Raw genomic sequence first — 27215 nt, forward strand, 5'->3', positions numbered from 1 at the left:
CAACTAAGCCCGTGCAACACAAGTACTGAGCCTGTGCTCTAAAGCCTGTGTTCTGCAACAACAGTAACCCCAGTAATGAGAAGCCTGTACACAAGTAACTGGAAAGTCACTTCTGCTTGCTGCAACTAGAGAAAGCCCACGTACAGTAAAAAAAAAAAAAAAAAAAAAAGGCTTAGTACAGCCAAAAAAACAAAAAGACATTGAGTCCTCTGGACTGACCAAAAGAAGCATCAAAATGCCAGTCTCCAACCATACCCCAGCCAAGTTTATGTGGAGAATTCATAGCCTGATTGCTGTAAAAAGAGAAAGAAGTCAGCAAAATGAAGACTTAGCATAGCCAAAAATAAATTTTAAAGATTATTAAAGAGAGGAAAAAACTTTTAATGAGAAATGCATACTTCTTTATACAACTTTCTGTTCCACGCTTATGATGACAAAGCTTCAAATACTTACATGAGAAAAAGTTGTTTACATCATAATACATAATACTTAAGCGAATACTTTAATGTAATGGAATGTCAGATTACTATATGATCACCTGACGGTAGTTAGGCAATTTACTTCTTGTTGAAAAATTGTAATATATTTTCTCTCATTTCTTTGTTGTCTGTTTCTGAAAGATCTGTCAGTTGTGGACAACAAAGCACATTGTAAAATATAAAGTCTTAAGAAGACACTAGAATTTTTTTCACCAAAATTATCAACTTGGCACTATCTGTAACTGTTTCTATGTGATTTATCTGACTGAACTCAAGTCCTAAAGGAACTGTCTTTCTTTACATTTACAGGGCACCCACTATGTTCCCTGTCATCGTCTACGTGCATTTTAATGTTACAAAAGTCTCAAAATAACCCATTGACTTATGTATTTGTTAGTGTAAAGCAGGAAAGAAATGTAAACTAAACATTAAAACTGGGTCATAACATGTGGATAGACAAAGCAACGCTAAGGAAAACCTATTAAAAAAAAAAAAAAGAAGAAATAGGATGGCAGGGTTTAAGAGATTAGCACTGAAACATGTATATTACCATATGTAAAAGAGCCAGTGGGAGTTTGATGTACGAGCAAGTGCTCTCGGACAATCTGGAGGGATATGGTGGGGAGAGAGCTGGGTTCAGGCGGGAGGGCACATATGTACGCCTATGGCCTATTCATGTTGATATACAACAAAAACCATCACACTATTGTAAAAAAAGAAAAAAAAAATTAACGGATGGTGAGTTAGGCTGAACAGATGATCAAAGCTTTCCCACACCTAACACATTGGTGTAGTTTTCCTACAGTTTGAACTTTCTGAGGGTCAGAAAGTTGATATATTTTACTGTATTGTCTACATGTGTAAGTTTTCACTGCAGAATGGATTCTCAGATGATCTGCAATGTCATTTCTTGTCACTGAAGGGTTTGCCACATAAATAACATTTACATGGTTTCTCTTATGTATGAACTGCCTAATGGGCAGTTAATGCTGAACATGCACTAGAAACTCTGATACATTTATTTCACTTGTATGTTTTCAATACACGATGAATTCTCTGATGAATTATAAGTCCTAGACACTTGACTAAAGGCATTGTCACACTCACGACATTTGCACTAATATGTTTCTCACAACTGTCACATTTCTAATATTTCTCTCTAGTATGAATTCTCCGATGGTTTCTAAGTTTGTCATTTCAAGTAAAGCACCAGCCATATACATCATATTTATATGGTTTCTCCTGTCTGAACTGCCTGATGATGAGTTATGGATGATTGTGCCTAAATGGTTTGTCAAAATTTTTTATATTTGTAAGGTTCTCTCCAGTATGAATTGTCTGATGAACTGCAAGGTTTGCATTCACACTGAAAGCCCTGCCACATATACCTCATTTATATGGTTTCTCTCCAGTATGAACTCTCTGATGAACAGCAAGGTTTCCAGTATGACTGAACTCCTTGCCACACACATCACATTTATATGGTTTCTCTCCAGTATGAACACTCCAATGAACACCAAAGTTTGAACTTACTCTGAAACCCTTGCCACATATATCACATTTATATGGTTTCTCTCCAGTATGAAGTCTCTGATGAACAGTAAGGTTTGCAGTATGACTAAATGCCTTGTCATATACATTGCATTTGTATGGTTTCTCTCCCGTATGAATTCTCTGATGAAGTTCAAGTCTTGTAGTTTGATTAAAGGCCTTGCCACACATATCACATTTATATGGTTTCTCTCCAGTATGAACTCTCTGATGAACAGCAAGGCTTGAACTTACAGTGAAAGCCTTGGCACATATACCATAATTACATGGTTACTCTCCAGTATGAAGTCTCCGATGAACAGCAAGGTTTCCAGTACAACTAAACGCTTTGCCACACACATCACATTTGTATGGTTTCTCTCTAGTATGAACTCTCCGATGAACAGCAAGGTTTCCAGTATGACTAAACGCCTTGTCACACACATCACATTTATATGGTTTCTCTCCAGTATGAACACTCCGATGAACACCAAGGTTTGAACTTACTCTGAAACCCTTGCCACAGATATCACATTTATATGGTTTCTCTCCAGTATGAAGTCTCCGATGAACAGTAAGGTTTGCAGCACGACTAAATGCCTTGTCACATACATTGCATTTGTATGGCTTCTCTCCAGTATGAATTCTCTGATGAAGTTCAAGTCTTGTAGTGTGATTAAAGGCCTTGCCACATACATCACATTTATATGGTTTTTCTCCAGTATGAATTCTCTGATGAACTGCAAGGCCTGTAGCTTGACTAAAAGCCCTGCCACACACATCACATTGATACGGTTTCTCTCCAGTATGAACTCTCCGATGAACAGCAAGGTTTGAGCTTACTCCGAAAGCCTTGCCACATATATCACATTTATATGGTTTCTCTCCAGTATGAAGTCTCCGATGAACAGCAAGGTTTCCAGTACGACTAAATGCCTTGCCACACACATCACATTTATAAGATTTCTCTCCAGTATGAATTTTCTGATGAAGTCCAAGTTTTGCAGTCTGACTAAAAGCCTTGCCACATACATCACATTTATATGGTTTCTCTCCAGTATGAACTCTCTGATGAACAGCAAGGCTTGAACTTACACTGAAACTCTTGCCACATATATCACATTTATATGGTTTCTCTCCAGTATGAAGTCTCCAATGAGCAGTAAGGTTTGAAGTATGACTAAATGCCTTGTCACATGCATTGCATTTGTATGGCTTCTCTCCAGTATGAATTCTCTGATGAAGTTCAAGTCCTGTAGTGTGATTAAAGGCTTTGCCACATACATCACATTTATATGGTTTCTCTCCAGTATGAATTCTCCGATGAAGTCCAAGTTTTGCAGTCTGATTAAAGGCCTTGCCACATACATCACATTTATATGGTTTCTCTCCAGTATGAATACTCCGATGAACTGCAAGGCTTGAAGTTTGACTAAAGGCTCTGCCACATATATCACATTTATATGGTTTCTCTCCAGTATGAAGTCTCCGATGAACACTGAGGCTTGCAGTATGACTAAACGCCCTGTCACATACATTGCATTTGTATGGCTTCTCTCCCGTATGAGTTCTCCGATGAACTCCAAGTTGTGAGTTTTGAGTAAAGCATCGGCCACATACATCACATTTATATGGTTTCTCTCCAGTATGGAGTCTCCGATGAACAGTAAGGTTTGCACTACGACTAAACGCCTTGCCACATACATTGCATTTGTATGGCTTCTCTCCAGTATGAATTCTCTGATGAACTGCCAGGTTTGCAGTTTGACTAAAGACCTTGCCACACACATCACATTTATGTGGTTTTTCTCCAGTATGAATTCTCCAATGAATTGCAAGTTTTCTAGTTTGATTAAAAGCCTTGCCACACATGTCACATTTATATGGTTTTCCTCCTGTATGGATTCTTTGATGTTTAGTGAGTTCTGAGTCCTGAAGAAAGGTTATGTCACACTCATTACATTTGTAAGGTCCTTTATTTTGTGTTTCATGGTCTCGTAACAGTTCTGAAGGATGCATAACAGCATTCTCATCTTTACGAGTTCTCTGAGATGATAAACCTGAGGCACTGACGTCTGTCACAACTTGACTACATTCAAAAATTATCCCTTCAGATTGCATCATCTGCAATCCATCCTGAAAGCTTGACCCGTGCCTTTCAAAAGTTCCATTTTCTGCATCACTTCTACTATGATGATCTCTTCCATCAGTGAGGTTTTTGTTATGGGATGTAGACAATCCTTTGTCATTTCTTTCATCATCTGTCTGCAGACAATCAAGGTCATCTATATTTTCCTGGATCTTCCTGAGGTGAAAATCTTTGCTTTCAAGGCTTTCAGCTCTTTCAAACATCACTCTTTGAAAAATTTCCCCTTTACCACTGTCTGCTTTTGCCTGTAATTTCTTGATCATATCTATCTGAGACATATCTACAAGACATAAAGAACCACAGACATTCTATTAGTTACAATTCATAAATAAATTATTTGTCAAACACATGACTTTCATACCAAAAGTCATATCCATCCTAACAGAATTACGCATCTTCGCAAAGATGATCTTAAAACTATAGAACACTAAAGGAATAGAACTCTTTAAAAAAGAATGATCATATTTAATTCAAATTAATTTTAGGGTAGTGTAGTTTCAAACAGAATCAGAAAACATTCATTTATGCAAACTCATGTCATTCTCAAAAAAAACATATTGTCCCACCATGACCTCAAAAATCATCCTACTTTGTACTAAACACACTGCTGTCTCATAATTGAGGAAAAACTAATGGTACATTGTACACACTTTATGCATGTTTATACATATTTAAATGGTAAAGAACATACAGGACTAGAGAGGTAACTCAGTGATAAACAAGCTGCCTGCCAATGCAGAAGACACAGCACAGGGGGATACAATCCCTGGGTCGGAAAGATCCCCTGGAGCAGGAATTCCCAACCGAGTGCACTATTCTTGCCTTAAAAAAATTCCATGGATAGGAAAGCTCGGTGGCCTACAGTCCATGAGATCACAAAGAGTCAGACAGGACTGAGCAACTGAGCAAACAAGCATCAATCAGGCAACACATTGGAATGGTAAATAATGCAAAAGAAGCATTCTAATGAATAATGCAAAAAATAAATAGCAGTTAGTAACTGTTCAAAAAATACTACATTGAGAAAATAAAGAATTCTGCAAACTATATATATATATATATATATATATATATATTTTTTTTTTTTTTTTTTTTGCTGGACCATGTGGCTTCTGAGAACTTGGTTCCCTGACCATGGATTAAATCCAAGCTAGCTGCAGTGAAACTACTGCATCCTATCCACTGGACTGTCAGGGAATTCCCTAAAATAATTTAAAAAATAAAAAAATAAACACTTTTCCAAATACCTCTTAGAAATCTATCAGTAGATAGACATATAGGCATTTTATGACATTAACAAGTGGTTCGTGTCAGTTATATTGTAAGTGAAAAATTCTCTACTTACACAATAATCATTCAATACATCAACTCCCTATCTACACAGTAATCTAAACTCACCCAGTTCATTGGCTCCAAGATATATGTAAAGGAACAAGCTTTGGGGCTTCCAAGCTTTGGGGCTTCCCTTGTGGCTCAGAGGTAAAGTATCCGCCTGCTAGTGCAGGGCACACAGGTTTGATCCCTGATCTGGGAAATTCCCACATGCCTGAGAACAGCTAAGCCTGTAGGGCACACATGATGATTCTGTGCTCTAGAGCTGGGGAGTCACAACCACTGAGCAAACACAGAGACCAGGCATTGCAACAAGAGAATCCACTAGAATGACAAGTTCATGCACCGTAACTACAGGGTAGCCCTTGCTCACTGCAAGTCGAGAAAATCCCCTGAAGCAACAAAGACCTGAAGCAACAAAGACAAAAATAAATAAATTTTATTTTATTTATTTATTTTTTTAGTGCCACCTAACAGCACTAATTGGTGAAGGTGATGGCACCCCACTCCAGTGCTCTTGCCTGGAAAATCCCATGGACGGAGGAGCCCGGTAGGCTGCAGTCCATGAGGTCGCTCAGAGTCGGACAGGACTGAGCGACTTCACTTTCACTTTTCACCTTCATGCATTGGAGAAGGAAATGGCAACCCACTCCAGTATTCTTGCCTGGAGAATCCCAGGGACAGGGGAGCCTGGTGGGCTGCCGTCTATGGGGTCACACAGAGTCGGACACGACTCAAGTGACTTAGCAGCAGCAGCAGGAGTTCAGGTTATTCACATCTGGAGAGACTATTTTAGACAGGCATTTCTAAAGTATAATCATTCTTAATAGAGTTTATTTAAAAGCTCCAATTGCATTTGCATTCTTTCCTTAAAACTTTCTTCACCTGAGTTACTTTAACTGTTGACAAACTTGCTTAACATTAAACCTAGGTACAACAAAAGTATTAGACAATGTTGAAGACTCAAGACATGTCTTAATTAGATTAGCAAACAAACACTAATACTAGATATTTAATATTGAGTATTTCCCAATTCACATGAACCTGAAATTCATTGAGGTTAATTTTTCTTGTAATTGTTTGATTTGAAAGTGCTTACTTTTTTTTTTTTTTACCAACAATTGAATTAGAGCTCATTTACAAATTAACCTCAGCAATATTATCCAAAAACAAAGACACACACTGAGACAAACATAAATGCAGACTGACAGACATGAGAGCTCTCATACTTTACTGCTTAAGATTTAAATTCTCTTTCACCCTTTTCTTCCCACCCCCCTGCACCATGGTTTAAAATTCTAATTTGCCCAAGACTGAAATCTCTGGAAAAATGGGTTACATATTTCAAGGACATGGCAAAGGTGGCACGCTATGCAAGTTCGCTTCAGTACTGTCCAACCGCCTGCAACCCCGTGGACTCTAGCCCTCCAGGCTCCTCTGTCCATGATGGGACTCTCCAGGCAAGAACACTGGAGTGGGTTGCCATTCAGTCTTCAGGGGATCTTCCCTACCCAGGGATCAAATCCACGTCTCCTGTGTCTCTCCCAGGGGCTGGCAGGTTCTTTACCACTAGAATCATCTGGGAAGCCCTGGCAAAGGTTAACCTTAAGATTTTTTTTTGGCACGCCTTTTTAACAAGCTTGCTATTTTTAATTCCACATGTAAAAAGAACTGGTTTTGCACATTCAAAGGAAAAAAAAATTCATCTTAACCAGCTTTCTCCAGAGTCTAAACAACATCATGGCCATCCTATATCAAACAAGTTATCTTTCCTTTCTATAGTGGCAGCCTTATGGCTACAACACAGATTGAACAGTGCTCAAATTGACTGTGATAACAGGGACAGAAGGACTGATAAAAATCTTGGAATGTCTCTCCAGGGAGATGGGGGTCTTTGATCAGAAGAATCTAAAGGGATTAACAAACTTGCTAGGGTGGGGGAACCTGGGCTCCCGCTCCCCCCTCAGAGACAGGGGCAGTTAGAAGGGGACCAGCTGATGGAGAGGGAGGCAGAGGGGTTAGGAGGGGTGTAAGGCCACAACAGGACAAAGAATGGAGAGAAAAACGGCAGTGGGGGACACTATTGGAGCTGCGGGCTGGCTAAAGAGAGTCGACTTAAAAAGTGAAGATCTGATCAGCCAAAATATAATGTGACATTGTAATATGGATAATCACCCTCACAAATCGCATACTTCTTTTTGCAGTTTTAAGTTACCTTTATTTACCTCACGGTAGGCAGAGAGAATTGGAGAAGGCAATGGCAACCCACTCCAGTGTTCTTGGCTGGAGAATCCCAGGGACGGGGGAGCCTGGTGGGCTGCCGTCTATGGCTTTGCACAGAGTCAGATACGACTGAAGCAACTTAGCAGCAGCAGGCAGAGAGAAGGATCCAACTTGGATGGTGCTAAGCCTGGGCCTTGGATGGTGCTAAGCCTGGGCCTTGGTTGGCAAGGGCCCCTGCAAAGGCTGAACAATCTCAAGATTTGTCCTCTATCTTATCTATGGTGCTGCAAGACTTGCACTCACAGGAGACAGTCAGGACATTCACACTCAGGGCAGTTTCCATGCAGGCTAGAAGCTAGGTCAGAGGAATGCACTGCTTTGTCTTGAAGCCTAAACAAGACTATTTATTTAATTTCCCTAACACCCTGGTGGCTCCATGGTAAGAATCTGCTTAGTAATGCAGGAGACATGGGTTTGATTCTTGTTCTGGGAAGATCTCACATGTCACGGAGACTAAGTTGATGAGCCACAGATACTGAGCTTGTGTGGTCAAACTACTCAAGCCCGTGTGCCTAGGGCCTGTGCTTCACAACAAAAGAAGCCACCACAATGAGATTTTGTGCTTCCCGCTCTAGAGAGTAGCCCTCTCTCGTCTCAAATAGACAAAAGACCACATAGCAAAAAAGACCCAGTACAGGCAAAAAAAAAAAAAATCTTGCCTTCATCTCTGTGGGTGCTACAGCACCAGTGGAGGGTGCTGCACATTTCACATGTCGAAGAACAGAGCTGTAAGTTAGAGAGAAGAAAAATCTCCTGTGAGAGTTCACAAACATTAAACATCTGTTTTCTCACAGAACTCTCCCACTTGGAGAGTTTCCCAAACAACATGAATGGTGTGCCTTCCTCTCTGTCCTTGTGACAGTTGACCTGTGAGCACACTGTGGATACTTTCCCACTCATCTGGATGTCTGCTATTAGCACTTCATTCTCCACAATCCAGGGGTCTTCTTCCTTCTGCCACAAGAATGGAGATAATGTTCAGATCAGAAACAGAACTTCCTACTTGGAAGTAATGCCATATACTGTGGCTTCTTCCAGAATCCAACCTCTTTTTTTTTTTTTTAATCAATGTATCTGTTATTTTTAATACATTGGTGTATTCATTTCTTTTGGCTCGGGTGAGTGATCGCTGCTGCTTGGTCTTTTCCCCAAGTTCAGCAAGTAGGGGCTACGCTCCAGTTGCAGTGCTCGTGCTCCTCACTTGCTGCGGCTTCTCCTGGGTGCATGGGCTTCAGTAGTTGTCCCACGTGGGCTCAGTAGTTGCAGCTTCCAGGCTCTAGAGTGCTGGCTCGTAGTTGAGGCACAGAGGCGTAGCTGCTCTGTGACGTGTGGGATCTTCCCAGACCAAGGATCGAACCCGTGTCTCCTGCACAGGCAGGTGTAGAATGCAGTTCTTTTGTCAGCCAAGGAGTGAGGACATTATAAATCAACAGAAAAATACTTCTCTAATGAATTTACTATCTGCCTCCTTCTGAATGCACAGGGAAGAGTATAATATACAGTACAACATGCAGCAGGTATCTAGTTCCTATCTAAGAACTACTGAACCAAGAACACAGGGCTAGAAAACAGGCAACTGGATATTTCAAAGTTTGAAATCAGCTTTATAAACACTCAAGCTGTGGAGAAACTCCTTGTGCATCACACAGTGGGCTGGTCACCTGAAGGCAAGACAAGTTTAAACTCCTGATGCCAATCAGGAAGCTTTACATGTGTGAGTCAACAAGGTTTTAAGCTTAGTCAAGAAAAACGGGAGATCTCAAAAGGTACAGAGGGAACATGCAGAGGTACCCCAGGGCAGATCCCCACTTCAGAAGAAGTGATCCTCACCCACAGACAGCAGGTTCCCGAGGGTCTCCACCATCACGTCCTTGTACAAGGTCCTCTGTGCAGGGTCCATGCATTCCCACTCCTCAGGAGTGAAATCTATGAACACATCCTTGAAGGTCAACTGTGCCTGAAATGAAAACACATTTCACCAATGGGCCCTGAGGAAGATTCTTAGTTTCACACAAAACGAGAAGAGGTGAGAGGGGTAAAGCTCAATTCAGATGAAGTAATACTCTGATAGATACTTTAAAAGCTGCTTGAAGCAAACTGTTGGTCTGCAATCTAATTTATAATTTCCTCTTTTTCCTAAGATTATGATATCCTGCAATCAACATGAATTTGTCATGTATGTGGACAATACATGAAAAATACAGAAATTAAAACCAAGACTGGGTTGTCTATGCAGAAGTGTTAACATTCAACACACTGAGTGGCATGCACTACCTAGATGAGTTACAGCAAGACTGGTGTCTTCAGAGATGACAAAGTCCACTGTGACTTTATTTATTTTTTAATTAATTAAGTTTACTTTAGCTTCCCTGGTGGATCAGATGGTAAAGCATCTGTCTGCAATGCAGGAGACCCGGCTTTGATCCCTGGGTTGGGAAAGTCCGCTGGAGAAGGAAATGGCAGCCCACTCCGGTATCTTGCCTGGAAAATCCCATGGTCGGCGGAGCCTGCTAGGCTACCGTCCGTGGGGTCACAAAAAGTCGGACATGACTGAGTGGCATTCACTATCTAGATGAGTTACAGCAAGACTGGTGTCTTTAGAGATGACAAAGTCCACAGTGACTTTATTTACTTTTTAATTAATTAATTAATTTTACAATATTGTATTGGTTTTGCCATACATTGACTTGAATCCGGCATGAGCGTATATGTGTTCCCCATCCTGAACCCCACTCCCACCTCCCTCCCCATCCCATCCCTCTGAGTCATCCCAGTACACCACCCCCGAGCACCCTGTATCATGCATCAAACCTGAACTAGTGATCTGTCTCACATATGATATTTTACGTTTCAATGCCATTCTCCAATATCATCCTGCCCTCGCCCTCTCGCACAGAGTCCAGAAGACTGTTCAATACATCTGTCTCTTTTGCGGTCTCACATACAGGGTTAGTGTTACCTTCTTTCTAAATTCCATATATATATGTTAGTATACTGTTTTGGTGTTTTTCTTTCTGGCTTACTTCACTCTATATAATAGGCTCCAGTTTCATCCACCTCATTAAAACTGATTCAAACTGATTTGAATTGAATTTGAATTGAATCAAACTGATTCAAATCTATTCTTTTTAATGGATGAGTAATAATCCATTGTGTAAATGTACCACAGCTTTCTCATCCATTCATCTGCTGATGGACATCTAGGTTGCTTCCATGTCCTGGCTATTATAAATAGTGCTGTGATGAACATGAAAACACACTGATTTTTAAAGAGCACACATTGTGATGATAATGACATCATCACACTGACGACAGATGTTTCAGCAATTCCTACACACTAAGCATTATCCTAAAGACTTTACACGGAAGAACCTGTCATCAATATAACAGGATGTTAGAGAAAGATCTGTGTCCAAATTCAGTTCAGTTCAGTTCAGTCGTTCAGTCATGTCCGACACTTTGCGACCTCATGAATAGCAGCACGTCAGGCCTCCCTATCCATCACCAACCCCAGGAGTTCACTCAGACTCACGTCCATCGAGTCAGTGATGCCATCCAACCATCTCATCCTCTGTCGTCCCCTTCTCCTGCCCCCACTCCCTCCTAGCATCAGAGTCTTTGCCAATGAGTCAACTCTTCGCATGAGGTGGCCAAAGTACTGCTGAACTTTCAAAGAAACTTCCTTCAAAGAAATCCTTTCAAAGAAATCCCAGGGCTGATCTCCTTCAGAATGGACTGGCTGGATCTCCTTGCAGTCCAAGGGACTCTCAAGACTCTTCTCCAACACCACAGTTCAAAAGAATCAATTCCTCGGCACTCAGCTTTCTTCACAGTTCAACTCTCACATCCATACATGACCACTGGAAAAACCATAGCCTTGACTAGACGAACCTTTGTTGGCAAAGTAATGTCTCTGCTTTTCAATATGCTATCTAGGTTGGTCATAACTTTCCTTCCAAGGAGTAAGCGTCTTTTAATTTCATGGTTGCAGTCACCCTGGAGAGTAAATTCTGTCACTCTAACAAATCGCTCAGATCAAACTGCTAAGAAATGAGCCAACAGCACCTGAGCTCAGGTGGTTGGGAGTGACAACTGAACCTAAAGAATCAACCAGTTAACTACCAGAGAAGGAAAGAGCATTCACAGAGAGTTTCCTGAAAATACCTGAAACAAGTTCAAGGAAGCTGAAATACAATAGAACAGCATAAATGGTCACGATACAGGGTCACACCCTCTCCCATCACAACCCACACAATGTCAGTAATCTTACTACAATTTACATCATTCATGTGATGATGCAGAAAAAACTTAACACCATGAAATACACTTAAGATAGAACTGAAACTGCTACAAAGCATACACCATTATTTATGAGAGGATGTTTTTGTAATAGAACCACGGAGTTATATATCCATGCATTCATGCATGCATGTGTAAACACACAACTGATTGAAACATAAAGATTGTCTTTATTTTTTTTTTCATTCTATCAAAATTCATTCAGCGTGAGCTTTGTGCGTCAACCTTGAAATATAGCAGTGAACATGATGGAGCTTACAGTCTAGCAGCCAGCCAGCCAATTTCATCATCTAGCAGCCAGCCAGCCGATTTCATCCACAATGTTAACGTTACTACTGAAATAAGTGCTCTGACACAGGCCCGGTGCTAAGACAAGATTAAACAGAAAGTCTAAGCTACACTGAGAAATCAGACAAGGTCTCTGTGAGGAAGAAACACTTAGGATTGGCAAGGTGGGAAACAGAAGAGTGTTGCAAGCAGAGAGAACAGCCTGAGTGCCGGCTCTGAGGCAGGAAGATATTTACTGAACAGAAAGTCAGCCAGTATGACTGGCACACAGGGAATGTACATGGGGTGATGCCAGGCAGAGGCTAATTTATGCAAGATCTATGGATTTGGGACTTTATTCCAAAAGCTACTGGAAGTCACTGAAGAATCTGCCGGCGGAAAGCTAGACACTTAGATTTGTTTTTCAGAGCTCAGTCTACTGTGTGTGGAAGTTGTTCTTTACCTGCTTACTCATGCCAGACTCTTTGCAACCCCGCTGACGGCAGCCCGCCAGCTCCTCTATCCATGGAATTCTCCAGGCAAGAATACTGGAGTGGGTTCTCATTCTCTTCCTTCATTTCACTTCTTCATTCAGTAACTGTCAACATTCTATTTCTTCTTCAAAGCTTATTTCTTTTGCTTATGTTGGGTGTTCATTGCTGTGAGTGGGCTTTCTCTAGTTGCAGCTGCAGTGCCCGGGCTTGTCCTTGCAGTGGCTTCTCTTGTTTTGGAGCACAGGCTCTAGACAGCGTGGGCTTCCGTAGTTTTGGATCCCGGGCTCTAGGGCACAGGCTCAGTCGTTGTGGCCCATGGGCTTAGTTGCTCTGAGGCATCTTCCGGGACGTGGGATGGAACCCACGCACCCTACATTGGCAGGCATATTCTTAGCCACTGTACCACCAGGAATTCGTCAACATTATCTTATTCTAGTTCAAAACAAATAAAAAGTAATACAAGAAGAAAATAACACACAGAAGATTTCTTCCAATCTTTATAAAACACCTGTATTTAAAAATATGTGGCCCTCCCTACGGTGTATGGTAAAGAATCCACTGGGCAATGCAAGACATGTGGGTTTTTTCCTGGTCTGAGATCCCACATGCTGAGAGGCAACTAAGACAATGAGTCTCAGTTCCTGAGCCACAGCTGTAGAGCCCAGGAGGTGAAACTAATGAAGCCGGCGCACTCTAGAGCCTGGGCTGCAAGACAAGAGAAGCGACTGCAATGAGAAGCGTGAGCACTGCAACCAGAGAGTGGCCACCATTCGCCAGAACTAGGGAAAAGACACTGAAGCAATGAAGATACAGTACAGGAAATAAATACATTTTAAAAATAATAATGTGATTTTTATCATTAATTTTAGGTATGTACTTATTAATAAACTCCACAATTTATTATTGTATTCCATTAAGAAAATACTGAATCAAGACTAGTAAAGTTGGAGAATTCCCTCATGGTCCAGTGGTTAAGATCCCTCACTTCCACTGCAGGGTTTCAGGTTCAATCCCTACTCAGCGAACTAAGACCTTGGAAGCTGCATCATGTGGTCAAAAAAGAAAGAAAAAAAAATTAGTAAGCCTGATTTCACAGTTTAAATTAGACAGTGTAACGAAACACTCCCTAGCCCTGACATCTCTCTCTGAACGTTCCATTCCATTCCCAAAAACTTAAGTCTTCAAGGAGGTGCTCATTTAGTTTTAAATGTACTATAAAAAGTCAGAACTGATTTCCCCTCATTGGCCTCTTTGGCCGATTTTACCGTGTACTGTACATGTTAATACCTGAGGTCCACATACAGCTTCTTTACCCTGGTTAAGAGAGAGCAGACAGCGCATCCAGATGGGCCCTAAGCAACCCCTGCTGCCCAACAGCACCGAGACCCCATCTCCAACCCATGGGTGAGAAGCCCTGCCCAGGATGGTGCTCAGGGGAGCCTCCTCACAAGGTCCACGTCACCGGGTCATGGGGAGGCGGGATCTAAGTGGAGACGACAGACCCTGAGGGAAGGCCCCAGCTGAGTGTGTGTGTACTGGAGTCAGACAGGATGCTTCAGAGTCAGACACGGTTAGCGAGTCCAGAGAAGGGCATTTCAGGAAGGCAGTGTGAGAATCCACTGAGAATATGACCCTACCTGAGAAAGAGCCATGCCTGACTCCTGTTCTTTCCTCTTCTGGGCTCCTTCGTCCATGAGTCTTCACAGATCTATCATGAAAGTTGAAAACATGCTGTTTAATGCATATGGTCAACACACCCCCTTCCTGAGCCCCAACCATACACACAGGGAAGCCCTCACCGTGTGGAACAGACAGTGCTTTGTGGCCACTGTCTCGGGAGAGACTCAGGATGGTCAACTCCCACAGAGAGACCAACACGGGACTTTCCCACACTTTCCCTCGGATCACACTCCCCTCCTGGTGAGGCTTCATGTCCACAGCAGCAGGGGGACCTCCGCTGACCCCATGATCCCCTTCAGGTCACACAGTAGGCCCTGGTCCAGCCCCACTCAGAGCAGAGTGCCCTCCCCTCCCCCAGGGCCCGATCTCAGTCTCAGAAGTGGAGGCTAAGAGCCCTGGTGCTCAATGCAGGATCCAGATCGGAATCATCTGTGGCCTGTGCACATTCCTGGGGCGAGGCCCCACACGAGAACCTGAGGAGCATGTCTGTTGGGGGAGGGGTACAAAACATGCCTGGGCAAAATGCCTCATGATCTCATGTGATGCCTGTGTTGAGCACTAGTGAAGGATTAAGTCCAGGCCACCTCCCACTTTCTTCTTTTCCAGCTTTACTGAGACTAAGGAGAAGGGTTCTGTGTACATATATCATACCCCATGTGATCATGTGACACGTGTACACTGTGAAATATTTATCACAATCCACGAACCAACACATCCATCATCTCCAAATTCCCATGTTCTGTGTGTGGTGAAAATACTGACAACGTACTCTCCTGACAAATTCCCAGCAGGCAGTAACAGAATAGGATAACAACGGTAAGCGTGCTGCACACACATCCCCAGGACCCACTCATTTTAGAACTCAAAGTCTGTACCTTTCGACCAACGTCTCCCCAACCTCCCCACCTCCCAGCCCCAGATTACCACCATCCCACTGTCTGGTACTAGTGAGTTTCACATTTTTACATTCTACAGATAAGCGAGCACATAGAATATCAGTCTTACCCTGTCTGTCCTAATTCAGTTAGCATAATATTCTCTACATTCACCCCAGCTGTTCCAAGTGACAAAAATCTCCATCAACACGGGAACGGATAAGAAACCCTTCCTCAGCAATCAATGCAAAGAAATAGAGGAAAACAACAGAATGGCAAAGCTAGCTCCCTCTTCAAGAAAACTAGAGATACCAAGGGAACATTTTATGCAAAGATGGGCACAATAAAGGACAGAAACGGTATGGACCTAACAGAAGCAGAACATATTAAGAAGACGTGGCAAGAATACACAGAAGAACTGTACAAAAAACATCTTCATGACCCAGTTAACCACGATGGTGTTATCACTTACCCAGAGCGAGACATCCTGGAATGCAACGTCAAGTCAGGCTAAGGAGCATCCCTATGAACAAAGCTAGTAGAGGTGATGGAGTTCCAGTTGAGCTATTTCAAATCCTAAAAGATGATGCTGTGGAAGTGCTGCACTCAATACGACAGCAAATCTGCAAAACTTAGCAGTGGCCACAGGACTGGAAAAGGTCAGTTTTCATTCCAATCTCAAAGAAAGGCAATGCCAAAGAATGTTCAAACTACCGCACAATTGCACTCATCTCACATGCTAGCAAAGTAATGCTAAAAGTTCTCCAAGCCAGGCTTCAACAGTATGTGAACTGTGAACTTCCAGATGTTCAAGTTGGATTTAGCAAAGGCAGAGGAACCAGAGATCAAATTGCCAACATCCACTGCATCATCGAAAAAGCAAGAGAGTTCCACAAAAACATCTACTTCTGCTTTATTCAAAGCCTTTGACTGTGTGGATCACAACAAATTGTGGAAAAATCTTAAAGAGATGGGAATACTGGACCACCTGAGCTGCCTCCAGAGAAATCTGTATGCAGGTCAAGAGGCTACAGTTAGAACTGGACATGGAATAACAGACTGGTTCCAAATTGGGAAAGGAGTTCATCAAGGCTGTATACTATTACCCTGCTTACTTAACCTACATGCAGAGCCCATCATGCGAAATGCTGGGTTGGATGAAGCACAAGCTGGAATCAAGATTGCCGGGAGAAATATCAATAACCTAAGATATGCAGATGACACCACCCTTATGGCAGAAAGTGAAGAAGAACTAAAGAGCATCTTGATGAAAGTGAGAGAGTGACAAAGTTGGCTTAAAACTCAACATTCAGAAAACTAAGAACATGGCATCCGGTCCCATCACTTCATGGCAAACAGCTGGGGAAACAGTGGAAACAGTGTTAGACTTTATTTTGGGGGGCTCCAAGATCACGGCATATGATGAGTGCACCAATGAAATTAAAAGACGCTTGCTCCTTGGAAGAAAAGCTATGTGTATGACCAACCTAGACAGCATATTAAACCAGAGACACTACTTTACTAACAAAGGTCCATCTACTCAAAGCTATGGTTTTTCTAGTAGTCATCTATGGATGTGAGAGTTGGAGTATAAAGAAAGCTGAGTGCCGAAGAATTGATGGTTTTGCACTCTGGTGTTGGAGAAGACTCTTGAGAGGCCCTTGGACAGCAAGGAAATCCAACCAGTCAACCCTAAAGGAAATCATTCCTGACTATTCATTGGAATTATTGATACTGAAGCTGAAACTCTGAGACTTTGGCCACCTGATGCAAAGAACCAAGTCAATGGCAAAAACCCTGATGCTGGGAAAGACTGCAGGTGGGAGAAGGGGGTGACAGAGGATGAGATGGTTGGATGGCATCACCGATGCGATGGACATGAATTCGAGTAAGTTCTGGGAGTTGGTGATGGACAGGGAAGCCTGGCATGCTGCAGTCCATGAGCTGGCAAAGAGGCAGACATGGCTGAGCAACTGAACTGAACTGAATATGTCATTACAAGTATGTGTGTATATTTGCCTGGGTTACCAATGAGGACTTCCCTGGGAGCTCAGAAGGTAAAGAATCTGCCAGCAATGCAGAAGAGACAGATTTGATCCCTTGGTTGCAAGGATCCCCTGGAGAAGGGAATGGCAACCCACTCCAGTATTCTTGCCTAGAGAATTCCATGGACAGAGGAGCCTGGCAGGGTACAGTCCCTGGGGCCGCAAAGAGTCTGAATGACTGAGTGACTAACACTTACACTTACATGTTTTCAACCTGGATCCTGGGGCTCTTGAATCAATAGAAATAGTTATGAGACCAGAGGGGAATTTCAAGAAAGGCTTTCTGGGACTCTTGCTGCAGTAAGGAGAGACAGAAAAAGAAGTGTGTGCCCCTGCTCCTCCCAAAAAGGGGGATGAGCTGATCCCTTTGGTTACGGCTGGAAGGAAGCTGAGGTGATCTGTCCTGCCTCAGGCCCCCCCGGAGGTGCTGTGAGCAGGGATCACGGGAAGTGACCTGCTTTTGCTTCTGGAGCCTCAGAAATCAAGCTTGGTCTGTGGTCTTTTTACTTATTGTTCAGAATTGCTGTCTGCTCATGAATGCGGCTATACTTTCTTTGTTCAATTACACTTTCTTTGAGGTCTGTTGCCGGAGAAGACGTTCGTCCAGGTCCAAGAACTGCAGTAAAAGGTCCCAGGGCCCAGCCTGTCTCATACACACATCACGGTTTCATCACCCACTCGGCCGAAAACAGACATTCAGGTTGTTTCTACAACACATGGCTGTTGTGAATCATATAGTATGGGTTACGGGAGTGCAGGTTACTCCTGTAAAATACTGATTTTTGCACAGGACTTCCCTGGTGGCCCAGTGGTTAAGAATCTGCCTAGCTCTGTGGGGGATGTGGGTTCAATCGCTGGTGGGGGAACTAAGATCCCACGGGCGGCGGAGGGACTAAGCCCGAGCACCACACTAGAAAGTCGGTGCACTGAAACCAAAGATCCTGCAGGACGCAGGCAAAGCCAAATACATAAACAGTTTTTAAAATTTTGCTTTTCTTAGCTATATAATTAGAAGCGAGCTTGCGCGATCCTATGCATGTTCTATTTTTAATCTTTGGGTAACTCTGTACTGTTTTCCAGGTACCATTTGCATTGCCTCCAACCGTTTACAACCATTAACTGTACTGTGCATGTACATGGCAGACGCCCGAGACCTGTAAAGACGTATGAGAGAACAGTAGAGGAATCCACTGCGCTGGCAGCAACAAGTAGCAGCTGCGTCATCTCCAGAATAAGCCTCTGTACTACAGGTTCCTGTGGAGCTGATAACCCTCGGATTCTAAGAACAAGCCTTCAGTGCATCATGGAAAAGTCTTCTGCCATCAAAGCTGAGGTCCAACCATTACCCTTTGAGGCTGAAAGAAACTTCCAAACCTGCATCTGGGCCAACACACTCCCCAGAGACCTAGTAATAATCCACCCATCCTGCTAGGCAATCCCCAGAAGGTTCCAAGCCTTAACAACTCCTGTTTTAATGATGGAATAATACACACAAACACACCCAAACACCGACCAGACTCAAGACATCTTATCAGTCACAGTGACCCCAGCAGCCTCAAACTGTCATCACCAAAATCTAATAATACAAGACAGATGTGTAGGCTGATGCACACGCCCCAATGCAACTTCAAGATCTTACAAGGAACACGCCAACTTCTCTTTTTTTACCTTCCATCTGAAATCTTCTTCATTAGTAACTTAAACTAACAGAAAAACTATAGGTAATCCACAAAGTGATCTCCCGAATTTTAATGACAGTTATTCTATGGGTCTGATTCTTGCCCTCCCTAAAGACACCAGAAAATCCACTGTGTGGAGGGGGTGCTGTGGGGCACCTCCTGGATCCCATCCCCCTTCTCTGGGACCACTATGCCTATCCTCCTGCACCCAGACCATCCTGTGGACTCAGCTCAGGCCTTGATTCTAACACGTGGCAGAGTAACAGGCCTCTTCCCAATTCCACTTCCTTCCTTCTTTCCTTCAGAGGTGTGATCATTTGTTTCCCAACGAAACCCAGTCATGCAAACCTCAGTCACAGCATCTGTGCCCCAGGGAAACTGACCTAAGACACTATGGCACACCCACCATTCCACGCAGCCCACAATTGGCCATGAGCCCACATTCAGGTCCTCCAGGTAGAACTGAGATCACTTGTGTCAACAGTTCCACACACCCCGTGATCCCACAAGTATGAATGTCTCTCTCTCACACACACACACACATATACACACCCCCCCTCCCCCAATTCACTGGGTTCATCCAGAGGCCTACTCTTGCTCCCAAAACCCTCCTGGAGACTCTGACCAATTCCCCTTCACTTTCCCCCATTTTTATACCTCTTCATGCATGGTTGAACAAGAGGGATAAACAGCAGAGACCAAGGGCATGAGCATGGCAACAGAGTTGCGCACAAGCTGCAAATCCAAGGACACTCGGCACTCAGTACAGAGACCAAGGAGCTGACCCTCCTGGGAAAACCTGACTTGGGATATCAGATATGGCAACTTGGGATATCAGAAAGTTTAACAGGCCCTTGAGATTTGGTTGGATTGAGCTCAGTAAAGAATTAACAAAGATAGAGAGACCCCAGTCTCACTGACCCCTGTTCTCCCGAGTGGGAGATAACTGGAACATATCCCAGATCTTTAAGGAGGGGGGTGAGGGGGGGACTCCTTCATATCCCCTTGGATTCCAAACCTTCTGGCCACTCTAACCACAGTAAACTCAGCATCCCCTGCTCTGAGCAGATGAACTGGCTGCAGTCCAAGATGTTCCCTGGGTGGTCAGAGCTTAGAAAACCTGGGGGCTGCAGTGACCAGCGACACAACAGACTAAAACATGGGGACACCTCAAGACACTAGATCTATCGGGCTCATTAGGATGCCCCACATCTTTTTCCTTTTCAGTGATTAAGTGTCCACATGGAGTAAGGATCAATTAGAGTTGAAATGTCCAGAAGAGATACAGGAACCATCATCACCTATCCTGTCCCCTCTGTCTGCCCTGAGATTTCTTCAGCCCAGCCCATGTTCCTAGTCCTCACCTCCAGAATGAGATGCTGTGAGCATCGAGGGAGGAAGAGGAACACGGTGCATCCTTCAATGAAGGGAAAAGAGGAAAGACTCCAACAGTCAAAGGACAAGGGCATTTCTGATGAAGGTGATTAATATAGGGGCAGCAAACCTGGTTAATATGGGAAGGAGATGGGGAGACCTCGCTGGCCTAGACCTGAAAGAACAGAAAGAGCAAGGGCCACGGTGATTTAATGACCAAAAAAGCAGGCGTAGAAACTAAGATTCGAGACAGAGAAGGTTTTGGTGTCTATGAACAAGGACTAAGTGAATGTGACCAGGACAGACTGACCATGAGAACGGGGTCAGCTCCCAGGATGAGGCTGGAGACACTGGCAGTGACCTGAGGGTGACAAAGGGCTGTGGAGCCATCTGAGGAGTCAGGATGCTGCCCTGAGGACACAGGGAAGCCAGTGGAGGTGGGAGGCCTCCCTGCAGATTGACCCTTATTCATAGAAGACACCTGCTGATAATCTAACTCTAAGCATATGTTCCTGCCTCCATCCGACTGTTGTCCTTTTTCATTTTGCAAAACTGGGACCCATTTCAAAGTCTAATAACTCCTGGGCTCTCCCTCCAAGAAGAACTGCCACACAGTCACACGCCCAATTTGGCCAATCATTTCAGAGGTCACTGTTGCTCAGATTCTAGACCTGAGGGAAACATCATCAGATCACCTCATTGCTCACTAGTTACCAGATCACATAAAAGAGAGGAAAATGGATTATAGACTAACTGCTTAAATTAGGTCGTCACTCTTAATATAAAAGATCACTGGCATTCTTCCTAAGTACTCATCAAAACAGTCTACATCTATTTACTAGTTACCAAAAAAATGCTTTGAAAATATAACATCAAGAAGAAACAGCAAATGGGCCTCAAATAAATATGAAACAAACCTAAAGTGAATCCACTTGTTAAAAATTTTTCCACTGAAGAATTATGGTGTCAAGTGGAAAAAAAAAAAAAAAAACATTTGAGAATATAGCATACCTAGAAAACAATGACACAAATTAATTACAGGAGGGCAACAAATTTTATTTCAGAAGCGAATAATTCTTTACAAGAAAATTGGTACTGAATGATCTAGGTATTGAATGATCTAATCTATCCCAAGCTACAAAAAGAATTAAATGTAAAGAAAGGAGAAAGCAAAAAGGAAAACGATCACAAAGATCATATTTAATGCTCCTGGAAAAGGCACCATGTAGTAAGAGAGTCAGTTCTGCACATGGATGTTATCTTTTAATACAAATAATTATAAAATGCACAAGCCTTACAGACAGAAGTTTTGCAATTCTCATCTGTATAATGTAAAGAAGCCAGTTTTAAATTTATTAGATCCTAAAGCCAAAAATCAATGTGGTGGTTTTGTCACTATGTCGTGTCAGACTCTTGCGATCCCATGGGCTGTAGCCCGCCAGACTCTTCTGTCCATGGGATTCTGCAGGGAAGAATACTGGAGCGGGTTGCCATTTCCTTCTGCAGAGGATCTTCCCCACCCAGAAATTAACTCGGGTCTCCTGCATTGCAGGCAGATTCTTTACCGACTGAGCTATGAGGTAAGTCAAAAATCAATGTATCACGACTTCATAATCCTTATCCAACCAATTCAACACTCTCCTGGATCTAGTCCTCTCCCCCACCTGCACACTACTTGTTTCCACTTCATTTAGTTGATCTGTTTCCCTACTTCATTCTCCGTCTGTCTCCCTTTCTCTTCTCTGCTCTCCAGCTGTGCTTGTCCTGCTCTTTACTTCTTCCCTGACTCCCATCCGGCCTCTCTCTGCCATCTGTTCCCTACAAAATGCTTCTAACCCAACCTCCTTGATGATCCTAAATCTCCACGAATTTCTGCCTTTCTTCCTCCATCTCTGCCCTCCCTTCCTCCCAACTCTCTGGCACCCCCAAGTGGCTTATGTTTCCTTTCACCATGCTTGCTTTCTCAGCTCCTCCAATTGCTGGATGTGAGTGAAAGTCCCTCAGTCCTGTCTGACTCTTTGCGACCCCATGGCTGTAGTCCATGGAATTCTCCAGGTCAGAATACTGGAGTGGGTAGCCGTTCCCTTCTCCAGGGGATCTTCCCAACCCAGGGATCGAACGCAGGTCTCCCGCATTGCCAGCGGATTCTTTACTAGCTGAGCCACGAGGGAAGCCCAATCACTAGGAGTCCCCTTCATCTCCCAGCAGGATATTGTTCTGTAAGCCAAGGTTCAAACGCTTGTATCCCCTTTGCGGGCTCGCTGTGTGAACTGCCTCTCCACTGTCGCCCTCTTATTCAAGAAGCCCTCCTCCTGCAAGGGCCAAATTCCAGCTGGTGGAATTTGGGATGGAAGAACCACGGGGGTCAAGTGGTTGGCCCAGGTCACCCACCCCGACACAGGATCAGGGGAAAGGTCATTATGAAACAAGGCCGAGGAGATATGGGCGCTGAGAGGGAGTGGGTCTCAGGAGCGGGGCGCGCTCCCCAGAATCCCAGGACCTGGGAGAGGACGTGGCTTCCAGGGGCCGAGAAGGCGAGGCTGAGGACCGCGGAGCGTAAATGCCCACCTCGTGGAAGAGAATTTTATGCGGTGCAGGAAGTGCAGAGGGGACAGTAAACGGTTTTAAGACGGAAGGAGGTGCGAAACGCAGCGTTTCAGAGTTCCAAAAGCAGAACCGGCTGCAGTGCAGACTTTAAACCAAAAGGCAGGCGCCCCTTCGCCGCTCACGGAGACGTCTGAATTTGCTGCGGTTGGTAGGGCGGGCGCGGGGATTTCGAGTCAGCAGAGACCCTCAGACTCGGGGTACCGAAGGAAGCCGAGTGAGAGCGGCACGTGTGACTAAGAGAGAAACTCACGCCGCGCTAAGACAGCTGCACCGCCGGCTCTCCGCTTCCGGATGTGGGAAGCTGCGCGGGCCGGCAGTGAAACCGCGGGGGCGGCCTGGGGAAGCGGAGACAAGCTGTCAGGCTGCGGATCATGGAGGGAAGCCGGGTCTGCCTTGCACCTTGGGAAAGTGAGACTAGCCGGGCCTCGGGGCGCGGCGGGCGGGGCGGAACAATTCAATAGTGTAATCTCTGAGGAAGGTGACTGCAGGAAATTAAAAGACCCTGCTTCCTGGAAGAGAAGTTAAAAAGCAAAAGCATCACATTTGACAACAAAGGTCCCTATATTCAAAATAATGTAATGTTAGTTGCTCATCGTGACCACTCTTTGCGACCCCATGGAGTCGGACTCCTCTGTCCGCCAGGCTCCTCGGTCCCGGGAATTCTCCAGGCAAGAATACTGGAAGTGAAGTCGCTCAGTCATGTCCGACTCTTTGCGACCCCACGGACTGTAGCCTACCGGGCTCCTCCGTCCATGGGAAATTCCAGGCAAGAACACTGCAGTGGGTTGCCATTTCCTTCTCCAGGGGAATTTCCCGACCCAGGGGTCGAACCCGAGTCTCCCGCATTGTAGGCAGACGCTTTACCGTCTGAGCCACAGGGGAAGCAAGAATACTGGAGTGGGTGGCTATTTCCTTCTCCAGGGGATCTTCCTCACCACGGATCAAACCATGTCTCCTGCAATGCAGGCACATTCTTTACTATCTGAGCCACCAGGGAAGCCCAGATATAACGTTAAGTGCTATGGAAATAGTTAAGATGAGTGGCAAATTCAAGTTGTGTTTTTTGGAATATCATGGATTTTTTTCCCCAAATATTTTCCATGCTTCGATTGAATCCATGGATATGCAGATACAAAGGGTCGACTGTATTTTCTTCTCTCCAAATATCAAGTTCCTAGCAGTGGCAACCCACTCCAGTGATCTTGCTTGGAGAATCCCAGGGATGGGGGAGCCTGGTGGGCTGCCGTCTATGGGGTCGCACAGAGTAGGACACGACTGAAGCGACTTAGCAGCAGCAGCAGCAGCAAATATTTAATATCATATACACTTTCAAATTAAATTCACGGGTTTTTTGTTTGATTTTGCTTTAACCTGTCACCTAAAGTGAAAGTGAAGTCGCTCAGTCGTGTCCGCGACTATTTGGGACCCCATGGACTCTAGCCTATCAGACTCCTCGGGCCATGGGATTTTCCAGGCAAGAGTGCTGGAGTGGATTGCCATTTCCTTCTCCAGGGGATCTTCCCGACCCAGGAATCGAACCCGGGTCTCCCGCATTGCGGGCAGTCGCTTTACCGTCGGAGCCACCAGGGAAGCCCCTAACATACTGCCATTGAGTCTTTGGATGTGGTATCTAACCAAAACAGCTGCATATGGTAACCCTCTGTATGCAAGGTGTAAATAGGTAAGGAGACATTTTTGTGAACTATTTCTAAAACATGATAAATGGCATTGTCAACATTATTCACGATTTAAATGTTATATACACATTGCAGATCATCTCCATTTCAACAATTATGTAAGGGGAACAGTAGAAAATAAAAATTTTATAATGTTCTTATGCAGTGCTTAAGCAACTGAATGTTTTATCTGAAGAGCCTCTGATATAAAAATTAGAATCAAAGTTTTCCTTTTTGAATGCTGGTCCATAAAGAAGGCTGAACATAGAAGAATTCATGTTTTTGGATTATGGTGCTGGAGCAGACTCTTGTACAGCAAGAGGAGTCCCTTAAGACCATCAGTCTGTTGGGGCTGCTTTGAGGAGGGCAGGAGGAACTCCATCTTGAGGCCTGTCAGCCATCTTAAGACAGCATGTGAACGGGACCTCGACTTTGCCCAAGAATGAGGAAACTATCTTTAAAGTAAAACCAGGTCTCCTTGGAGACCTCCCTCCCCATAGATAGCAAAGATTGGAGTTAAGGTCAGGCTGCCCAGGTTAGATTCACAATGAAGATATCCCCCATGAAGTATAATTATTGTTCCCCTTTAACCTTAATTGTTAGTTCTCCCTACACCTACATGTTGTTAAACTAAATCATAATCAAAAAAAGTTGCGAACATGTAAACAGTCACTTGCTGCTGCTGCTGAGTCACTTCAGTCGTGTTCGACTCTGTGTGACCCCATAGACGGCAGCCCACCAGGCTCCCCCGTCCCTGGGATTCTCCAGTCAAGAACACTGGAGTGGGCTGCCATTTCCTTCTGCAATGCATGAAAGCCAAAAGTGAAAGTTAAGTCGCTCAGTCGTGTCCCACCCTCAGCGACCCCATGGACTGCAGCCTTCCAGGCTCCTCAGTCCATGGGGTTTTCCAGGCAAGAGTACGAGGGGTATAAAACCGAGTCTCTCGAAAATGTCAGGGTCCTTGTTCAGAACCGATTCCCCTTGGACCTGCTGGGGTAATAAACGGTACTCCGCTGTCTTGAGTGTCCTCCGAGGTGTGCTTTGCGACACTGGATTCTCATTTTTCCATAACAAATCCTAAAGGAAATCAACCCTGAATATTCACTGGAAGGACTGATGCTGAAGCTCCAATACTTTGGCTACCTGATGTGAACAGCCAACTCACTGGAAAAGAGCCTGATTCTGGGAAAGATGGAAGGCAGGCAGAAAAGTGGATGAGATGGTTGGATGTCATCACCGACTCGATGGACAGGAGTTTGAGCAAGTTCCGGAGATGGTGAAGGGCAGGAAACCCTGCCTACTGGCACAGGGTTGCCAAGAGTCCGATAGGACTGAGCGAGGTAACAAAGACCCACTCCAGTATTCTTGCTTGGGAAATCCCATAGACACAGGAGCCTGGCGGGCTACAGTCCCTGGGGATCTCAAAGAGATCTGACTGAGCACTGCGACCATTTTATATTTCTCTTTGATTCTAATGCTCATACAAGTAACCAGCATCACTGAAAATAATCTCCTAAAATGAAGAGTCTTTGTAATCAAGAGTCTTTACAAATGAAGAGTCTTTTTAGTCATGCTCATATAAATCAGAAAAGGACAGTAATACTCTTCCCTACGACTCGAGAAAGAACTTCAGCTCCAGCACCAGTCCCAAAGCTGAAATTCCAAACTACTTCCTGAACACGCGATTTGATACTTATAAAATTATCAAGGGCCACGTCATACTTAAAATGACTTTTTCCTTATAAAATACTACGTATTTCGTGCACTGTATGTGTTACCTCAGGATTTTACATCCAATGGAAATTAGACCCTGGGCCTCTCACAACGACTGAATTTATTTGGGCTGGAGGAAGGGGTCGGGGAATAGCGAGGTGCGAAGTGACTGGAGACCACGGATAGGAAGGAGAGGGGACCCCACAGGCGCAGCTTAACAACAACAACAAAAACAAACAAACCAAAAAAGTACCTCACGTTTCCAATGGTCGGCCGCACCTACCAAGTCTCGGCTTCGGGAATTAGCTGTAGAATCGCTTGCGTCGAAGGGGAGACTCGAAAATCCTCAACCATTGGTATCAGAAAAAGACCACAGCGATGGGCGGGGCGTAGGGCACCTTCCGGCGCCTGGGCGTGTGAGGGGCGGAGCCGAAAGAGGCCGAGGGGGGCCGAAGGGGGCCGAGCGGGGCCGAGCGGGGCCGAGCGGGGTCGAGCGGAGTCGAGAGGAGCCGAGCGGGACCGAGAGTGGCCGAGCGGTGCCGAGTGGGGCCGAGCGGGGTCGAGGGCGGCCGAGCGGGGCCGAGAGGACACCTGCTGTATTCTTCCTTTTGGTTCCCAGGTATCTTGTCAGGGTTTAGAAGTATATGAGGGTCTTTCCCGTCTTGTGTTGCATCATTGATTCCTCATAACTGTAACAGTTTTAAAGTAAAAACTTAAAATCCTGTGGGATAAT

The 27215-nt window shown here is 44.4% G+C and overlaps 2 protein-coding genes across 3 annotated transcripts in view; both read right to left on the reverse strand.

The window, feature by feature from the left end:
- The window catches only part of LOC123327520 (zinc finger protein 665), a 392317-nt gene that overhangs the window by 278855 nt on the left and 86247 nt on the right, over positions 1–27215 (reverse strand). The gene's annotated exons all lie outside the window — the stretch shown is intronic.
- Positions 367–26828, reverse strand: LOC112580423 (zinc finger protein 665-like). 2 transcript variants are annotated; one of them, XM_025270178.3, is made up of 4 exons: positions 26736–26828; positions 14471–14541; positions 9604–9730; positions 367–4438 (listed from the first exon to the last, which is right to left on the reverse strand). In XM_025270178.3, the coding sequence occupies exons 2-4, from the start codon at positions 14525–14527 to the stop codon at positions 2301–2303; spliced, it is 2322 nt and encodes a 773-aa protein (XP_025125963.3). In that variant the 5' UTR covers positions 14528–14541; positions 26736–26828; the 3' UTR covers positions 367–2300. The 2 variants fall into 2 exon arrangements, with proteins under 2 accessions (XP_025125963.3, XP_045019256.1); XM_045163321.1 differs by lacking the exon at positions 367–4438 and adding an exon at positions 8901–9139.

This window comes from Bubalus bubalis, chromosome 18 (genome assembly GCF_019923935.1).
Source record: "Bubalus bubalis isolate 160015118507 breed Murrah chromosome 18, NDDB_SH_1, whole genome shotgun sequence".
NCBI lineage: Eukaryota > Metazoa > Chordata > Mammalia > Artiodactyla > Bovidae > Bubalus > Bubalus bubalis.